This window comes from Benincasa hispida, chromosome 4, assembly GCF_009727055.1.
Source record: "Benincasa hispida cultivar B227 chromosome 4, ASM972705v1, whole genome shotgun sequence".
NCBI classification, from domain to species: domain Eukaryota; kingdom Viridiplantae; phylum Streptophyta; class Magnoliopsida; order Cucurbitales; family Cucurbitaceae; genus Benincasa; species Benincasa hispida.
Window position 1 is genome coordinate 48,686,942 of NC_052352.1, and position 8,682 is coordinate 48,695,623.

The 8,682-nt window shown below is 30.6% G+C and overlaps 1 protein-coding gene across 1 annotated transcript; it reads right to left on the reverse strand.

Annotated features, from left to right (window-relative positions):
- Window positions 1-1,080: 1,080 nt before the first annotated feature.
- LOC120075361 (protein NRT1/ PTR FAMILY 3.1) lies at window positions 1,081-8,319 on the reverse strand. The gene is made up of 4 exons (XM_039028682.1): window positions 8,153-8,319; window positions 7,824-8,041; window positions 5,580-6,139; window positions 1,081-2,080 (listed from the first exon to the last, which is right to left on the reverse strand). The coding sequence occupies exons 1-4, from the start codon at window positions 8,235-8,237 to the stop codon at window positions 1,174-1,176; spliced, it is 1,770 nt and encodes a 589-aa protein (XP_038884610.1). The 5' UTR covers window positions 8,238-8,319; the 3' UTR covers window positions 1,081-1,173.
- Between the last annotated feature and the right edge of the window lie 363 nt (window positions 8,320-8,682).

The following is an 8,682-nucleotide window of genomic DNA, read 5'->3' on the forward strand; positions in this document are numbered from 1 at the left end:
TTTATATTAGAATTGTTACACAGTTGATTCCTTTTACACTGTATTTCTATTGAGAAGTTATACACTGTATAGGAATTACACAATACTCGAAAAATGGTTAATTGACAAAAATCAAAAGACATACCCCGATTTTGTGCACGGTATACTTTTGCCAAATATCTTATTGTTTCTATTTTTTTTTGATAAAAATCAAAAGACACACCCGGATTTTGCTATTTCTTCTCCGTCATTTTTCTAATTGAGCATCCATCTTGACCAGCAATTTTTTTCTATTGATAATCGTGATTAGGCCCAATGGTTAACCCAAGTTTGTTTAATTGGCCCATTTGTGAAGCTTCCAACTAATAACCACATTTTGGTGAACTGAAAACTGCGAGAGTTGCTCCATACCAATCGCTTACCATCTTGTTTCTTTCAACCTCCCACCATTGTTGAAGTTTCAATATTACCCTTTTTTTTTTACTTGAAGTTCGCTGTTGAAAAAAGGGAAAGAAAATAGAATTTATGTAGAATCCTTTACTTTTCTTTTCTACTCACTTCGTTCTCTAACACTCAAATAGTTCAAACGTGCATCCAATGTGAACCCCTTCAATAGTTTAGCCTCTTGAGTATACTTCGAAGCAAAGGCCAAATATACGAACAACCTAGTTCAGGGCACATATCGATTACAATATACTCTACTTAAAATTGAAACATATATAATTTAGAGTAATGATTACGTATAACCTAGACTGCACCTAATCACATGCATCCTCTTTTTTTTAACCCACAAAATAAAAAATAAGAACAATTCTTTTTTTTCTTTTTAAAGAATTATTTGCCAAATGACAAGTTTTAATTGAGCAACTGCTTCGACGTTCTTTATAATTTATTTATATAATTACTATTGACAGCTTTATAATTTTAGCTAGTACATGCATCTTACTCACATCTTCCTTAACATCACCCATCATATTTTCTTTAGTTTATAACCATATTAGTTGCAACTCGATACATGTCGAGTGAAAGCAACTTAATAGTAATTGAGTTCAATACTTTCAAGGAGTAACTAATGTCTCGACGGTTTTGATATCCATTATAGAACTACATTAAACATTATATATTCTCAATTATTATAGCATTGGATATGAAGTAGTAGTAACAAGTATATGATGGTAAGAAAGTGAATGAAATCTAGACAGGGTTCACAAGTTGAAGTTCATCCACCTTAGAGCTATCCACAACTTTCCTCTGAACCTCCAAAGGCTTAAAAGTATAAAACTTTGCACAAACAATATAATAAACAAGGTTGAGAACCTGCAAAAGAGTAACCAACCAATAGAAATTTTCCAACTTCCCCTTATTAATATTATCATTCCTAATCCAATTATACCCATTAGGCCCTGCACTGTACTTATGAACCAACGTAACCAACAAAGTACTCAAATAATTCCCAGCCGAAATTGATGTCCAAAACAAAGCCATGGCAGTGCTCCTCATGCTCTCAGGACTCTGATCATAGAAGAATTCAAGATGCCCAATCGACATGAACGCCTCCGCCATCCCGTGCAAGCTATACTGCGGGACGAGCCAGAAGACGGAGATGGGGATGGTGGAACCCGGGTGATCTTCGAGGCCGTGAGTGAAGGCGACATGCTTGCGCTTTCGCTCGACGAAGCCGGCTATGAATGTGGCGAAGATGGAGATGACGAGGCCAATGCCCATGCGTTTGAGGAAGGTGATACCGCGGTCGAGGCCGGTGAATTTACGGGCGATGGGGACGAAGATGCGGTCGTATAAGGCAACGGTGATGAGCATTGTGAGAAGGGTGAAGACGGTCATGGAACCGGCTGGGATTTGGAAGGAGTTTGTTAAATGTCTGTCCATTGTTGAACCTTGAAGGAGTGAGAATGTGTATTGTTGAGAATAAGCTGTGATTAGGATGATTCCTGAGGCCCAAATTGGGCCCATTCTGATTACGGATTTTAGCTCTTCTACTCGATGGACTGTGTTTAGTTTCCATAGATTGGGCTTTTCTAAGTCTTCACGGCCCATTTTCACCTTATCTTCTTCTGTCACTATGGCTGCCTTGTCTAGAAATCTGCATCGTATTTCGATTACGTCGTTACAATGTGATTGTTAGTTTTGTATGGATAGATGTATGAGAGAGAATTACAAAAAGATACCTCAAATTTGCATTGAGTTGTTAGTAGAAGCATACAAGTTTTCGAGTTGACATTTAGTCTCTGGATTGTGGTTGTCGCCTTGAATAATTTTTTATTTGGATGAGAGTAAAAATTACCGTTATTTATTTATTTAAGGTTATACTACAAGTTTCGAGTAATTAAGCTAATGAATTTTCAAGTTTGTGTCTAACCGTTTCCCTAAACTTTAAGAGGTGTCTAATATAGGTTTGACTTTTTAACTTTGTGCCCAAAAGATATTTGTTTTTTCTTTGTTTCATATATCTTTGATCGATTCAAAAGTTTTAAAATCAGGCTTACTAGACATAAATTTAAAAGTTTAGGGGCTGTTTGGTCCACCAACTTCTTAAGTTAGTGTTAAACAACTTAATTTCAATAGTAAACATTATTGAAGTTTGCACAGTTTATCGAAGAACCAATCTTACAACTCTACAATCCAAAAATAAACTAACTCCAACATATTAACTTCACTCAGTAGGCCAAATGGGTATTATTAAACATAAAATTTATTTTTCCATCACATAAGTCAATTTTGGATCTATTACACATTTTTAATGCTTAGAGATTCTATTAGACATAAAGTTGATAACATAGAGACACAATAGATCATTTTAAACACAAACTTAAATGTTCAGACCCTTCTTGATACCCATTTGGTTTTTGATTTTTGAAAATTTTTGCTTGTTTTACTTACAACTTCTTTAATCATAGTTGAACTAAATATAAAGTTTTTAAAACTTAACTTGAGTTTTCAAATCACTTCTAAAATCTAGATAACAAAACAAATAAATCAATAATAGATGAAAATAATATTGTTTATAATCTTAATTTTTCAAAAATTTAGAATTAAATAATTATCAGAGACTTAGTGACTACAATTGTATTTGACCTTCAATTATTTTGGTTTCATAGGGAGCGTTTGGGGCAGAAACTATCCTAAGACTATAATAATCACCTCTTGCTATAGTAAAAAAATATTTTCTACTCTCCAATTAGCTACCGTCAACACTATTCAAAACCTCCATTTGCTACAATATTTACTATTTTATATTCAAAATGTTTTTATTTTTTGCTACAATATTTACTATTTTCTTCTCAAACTAAAATAGTTTACACTTCAAACACAAACTATTATAACCCAAACTAAAATAATCTATACCCAAAATACAAACTAACCCAACTATAGTAATCTAGGACTATAATAACCAATTCCTTATACCCAAACGTCTCAATAATGTTTGGTTGATAATAAAAATAATTTTGAGAATTATGAGTATTTGGATTTTGATTCAAAATTATATTCTAATACACATCACAAACTCATCATGGTACACAATTAATATAGAGGATAAAAAAAATATTAACAAATAAAGATTTTTTTATTTTTTATTTTTTATGAAACATATATTATTATAAGAGAAAAGGCGGTACCAAACTCATACTTCCTAGTTTTTTACCATATAAAAAAGAAATTAAAATGAATTTTTTTAAAAATAAGACTGCCATATGTCAGTATTTTATTAGACTATATTTGGGCTGTACTAAGATAGGTACATCTAAGGGAGCAACTAAGTTTTTTACTTATTCTAATGTAAATATAATTCAACTTCTTTTCTAAAGAACATATTATAAAAAAGAGAGATCAAAAGAATTTACAAAAAATCAATCATCTAAGTGAGAGTTATTAACATCCAATAATCACAAAGGAAAGACAGAATCCTACAAGATATAGGTTTCATTAGAGAAAGAGGAACCACTCTTTGTTTTTATAACTCAAACTTAGTGTGTAAAAATATAAAAAGGTGTTTGATTCAAAATTGGCCACATATATAGTAAGAAACAATATGTATATGTTTGTGGAGGGTAGAAAGTTTGAGAAAGAGATAATTGTGGAAAAATGAAAAACAATGAGGGTCTAGGTTTATTTTTATTTATTAAAACTTTTGGGCATTTGGTAAAGATAAGCCTTGGAAATGAATTTGCAAAACAGAGGTGGTTTTGTTGTCTAGCAAAAAAGACAAATGAAATCAAAATTGTAGTGAGTTGGTCAAAAAGAGGCCAGAGTTGATCAGACTCAGACTCTGACAAAACAATTCCATCTTTTTCTTTCAAACTGTACATTGTGTCATTAATTTACCATATAAATTACTCTTTAAAAGAAAAGAATCCTCCTACTTATTTTGAATAACTCAAGTTTATCTTAAAGATATACATCGAAAATATATTCTCGAGTGTTTAATTTAAAAAATAAATAATTTAAAAAAATTAATTTTTTTTTATAACTATTCAAAATATTTTTTCAAATTTATTTTAATCATTTCTATAAAAAATATTTAAATAAAAATAAGTTTTTTAAATGATTGTTTTTAAATATAGAAAAATAAATCAAAATATTTATAAAATATGACAAAATTTTGGAACTATTAATGATAGGCGTTAGACACTATAGAAGTCTATTAGTGTCTATTGGCATCTATCATTGATAATTCGAAAAATTTGCTATATCTTTTAAATATTTGCAACAGTTTTATCATTTGAAATAATTTTCCTTTTTTAAAAAGTATTTTTTTCTCAAGTCAATCCAAACGGATCTTAAGTTAAACTTCTTAATCTTTTGAACCTAGTAAGTCTTTGAATTTTTTTAAAGACTTCTATACATTCAAAAATTTCAATTTGGTATGATATATAGTTGAATATTTGACCTTATTTGAAAATTTTAAAAATTCATAAATCTATTATATAAAAAAATAATAGAAAGTCGAGGATTCTATTAAACACAAAATTCAATTTTATGTTTAATAGATCTATTAATTTCATAAAATATTAAATATGTAACAGACTTAGTACACACAAATTTGAAGTTTCAAGGTGAATTAAAACAAAAAATTGAAACCCCATAGATTGAAGTGTTGATATATAATTAGATCTACTGCAATACTAAATTTAAACTTTTGAATTGATTAATGATTTAACATGATATTAGATTCCATAAAACCCACAAATAGGTATTTTGTTTTTTAAAATAATTGGGATTTAATTTAGGGACTGACTTAGATGAAATGGACTATTATAGTCGACCAAATATTCGAACCTCTTGTTATAATAGTTGAAGTTCCCAATTATTATAACTCACACTTAGTTACAATATATATTTGAAAATCCTGATTATCTATAATGTTGTAAGTATCACATTTTCTCATTTGTAATTCAGACTAAAATAGTATATACCCTAAACATGAACTATCATATCCAACTTAATTTAGTGTTCCAAACAACTAAACTTTGGTTTTATGGTTCATAAAATGGTTAAAATGAGTGGAAAAGATGGTATTAACAATTAAAAAAAATAAAAATAAAAATTGAGAATGAAAGTAAAAAGATAAGATGGAAAGATACCTCATATGTTTAGTATGGAGAAGCTTGCCATCTCGAGAAATAGGGTCATCAATGTCATGATTATGATAAAGCAAGTTAGAATGATAGGGAGAATGGAGCTTCCTCTTCCTAAAAGCAGCAACAGCCACCTGTAGAAGGCGGGTAAAGGGGCTACCCGAAGGATCCAAGTGCCTGTAAATGGGGTACCCGACAACAAAGGTGAGAATGGAGAGGAACATGGCGATTGTGGGAATTCCAAATCCCCATCCCCAACCAATGTTGTCTTGCACGTACACAAGCACCGTCACCGCCACCAGCATCGACGCTCCCATCGCGAAATAATACCAGTTGAAGTATTTGTATGTCTTTGTCCCTTGCTTTGGATCCGTTTCGTCGAACTGGTCCGCCCCGAACGACACCACGCACGGCCGGATTCCCCCGGACCCCAGCGCCGTTAACAGCAGAGAGAAGTATAGTATTCCTAATTGTCCTCCGCTGGCTTCTTCGCATATTTCTCCGCCCTTGCACGGCGGCGGCCTCAGCCCCGGCACCACCGCGGATGTCGTTAGAGTTATCATTCCCTATTACATGCCCAACACCACAATTATTGGTACGACTAATTATTCAATTAATATTTTTTTTTTCGGGTAATAATTCCTTTCTTTTACTAATTAAAAAAACATAATTCTTTTATTATTTTTAAATTTTTTTTTTTGACATTTAAGAAAAATGTTTGGTGTACTCTTGCTTTTTCCTCTTCAAGAGCTCAATAATATATTGACATTTTGAACTTGAATTTTGTTTTAATAGGTGTAGAAAGTTTGAATTTAAAAATAGAGGAATCTTTTTTACTTCAACTAAGAATTTGACAGTTAAATATGATAAAAAGATATCTTTTTTTTTTTTCTTTTTTTGGACGGAATATTCATTTAAATTTTATGGACAAAAAATAAAATAGGATAAAAGAGCGGTAAGAAACACAAATGGTTACTCAATAAAAAAATTAGAATCTCTCCCAAAAAAATAATGGTGAACCTAAAAAGGGACCATCTTAAGAGACAATGAAGATCCCAAATTAAAAAAATTAACAAGACCTCTCCATTTTTGTAGAATATATATGTTATTCTCTTATTGTCAATTAATTTCAAAATGAAATTCCATATTTATCTAATAATTAAACTTTTAAAGTTTAATCTTCACTGAATATAAATTTATTTTTTCATGGTTGGAAGGTTGTGTATTATACTATTAGATTTTCTTAATTAAAAAAGATTGAGATTATACATTTTTCCCACTACTCTATACTCATACAAATTTAATAAAATCAAGAGAAAAATATCTTTTTGGTTTTTAGATTTTGGGTCTAGTTTCTATTTAGTTTCTAGATTTCAAATTGTTACACCTTTAGTCCTTAAATTTTGAATTTGGTTTTAATTTAGTCACTAGGTTTCAAAATGCTACAATTTTACCCTTGATATTTGAATTTTGCTTCAATTTGGTCCCTATGTCCGAGGTTTACACTTTTAACCTCAATTTTTTTTATTAAATACTCACTTTTCGTCTTTTGGAGTTAATTTATATTAATAAATTAAAACTCGTTAAAAGAAATATAATAAATTAAGTTTCGCTGTTTTTATTACTTTTAAAATTAAATTTAAAATTTCACTTATAATTATTTTTGATTAATTAATAAAAATTGGCATCAATGATTGAAAGTAAGTATTTAATAAAAAATTGAGGTTAAAAATGTAAAATCTTGAAATGCACGGACCAAATTGAATTAAAACTCAAATCTCAAGAGTAAAATTATAATGTTTTGAAACTTAGGGACTAAATTGAAACAAAATTCAAAACTTAAGGATTAAATGTGTAACATTTTAAAATATAGGAACCAAATAGAAACTAGAGAAACAATCTAAGGACAAAAAATGTATTATTCTTTAAAAACAAAAGTAGAAATTAATATGTACTCATTTTCTTAACGTCAGAGTTCAAATCTCCTCTATCCAGTTTGTTATACTTAAAAAAAAAAAAATGAATAAAAACTTTTGAATCTCATTAGCCTTTTTTGCTGTGGTTGGTTCAAATCTCATCTACCCCTTTTTTCCATAAAAAGGGTGGAACAAAAACAAAAAAAAGTATGGGCAATTTTGTTCCCTATTATAAAAATGTTTTTTTAAAAGAAAATAATAAAAAAAGAAATTGGTATGGTTAGAAAGTAAAATTAGAAGGTAAAAAAATATAGAGTGAAAAAGGAAAATTTACAATTTGGTAAAGGATAGAGGCGACGGTGATGGTCCAGAAACGGCCGACGTAAGAGTCAGCGATGAAGGCTCCGATGAGCGGCGTCAAGCTGGCGGTTCCATTGAAATTAGTGATGGTGTTGGCTCCTTTAGTTAATGGCATATGAAGCTGCTTCGTCAAGTAGCTAATCATATTGGTATTAAAACCAACCACAGCAATCTTCTCGCAAATCTCATTAGCTTCATTATTATTCACCACAATCAACCCACAATTTTAAATCACTATAATCAATTTAATAACACAAAAAAAAAAAAAAAACAGATCTAGAAGAAGAAGAAGAAGAAGAATACCGAAGATGAATGGCATAGTAATAAGGCCACCTTTCTTCCTTTCAACATGGTTTGTATTTGTTTGTTTCTTGACCTTCTCCTCCATTGTTGGCTGCTTCTTCTCTTCTTCCTCAAAGCTCTTTGGGTAGTGGTGTGGAAATGGCTTATGGGAATCTCTCTCTGTTTATAGGCAGCTAATAATTATCACAATATTGACACTATTCATTATTTTTCACAAGGGAGATGAAGACAAATTTTGCACCTAGCTAGTGTGTGCCTGATTTCTGTCCACAACTAGTATTTGACCATTTTTTTTAAAAAGAAAAAAACGTCAATAGTAAATAATCAACACCGAGATTTACGTGTTCACTAACAGTATCAGTTGTGTCTACATGTAAAGGAAAACAATTTATTATTAGAGATAGGGGTCTTCAAAAAACCTGATGACTCGAAAAACCCGATCAACCCAATCAAACCCGTACGGTTTGGGTTGGGTTATTAACTCATTTAGATTAGGTTGAGTTCAAATAAATTAAAATTTTACGGATTGG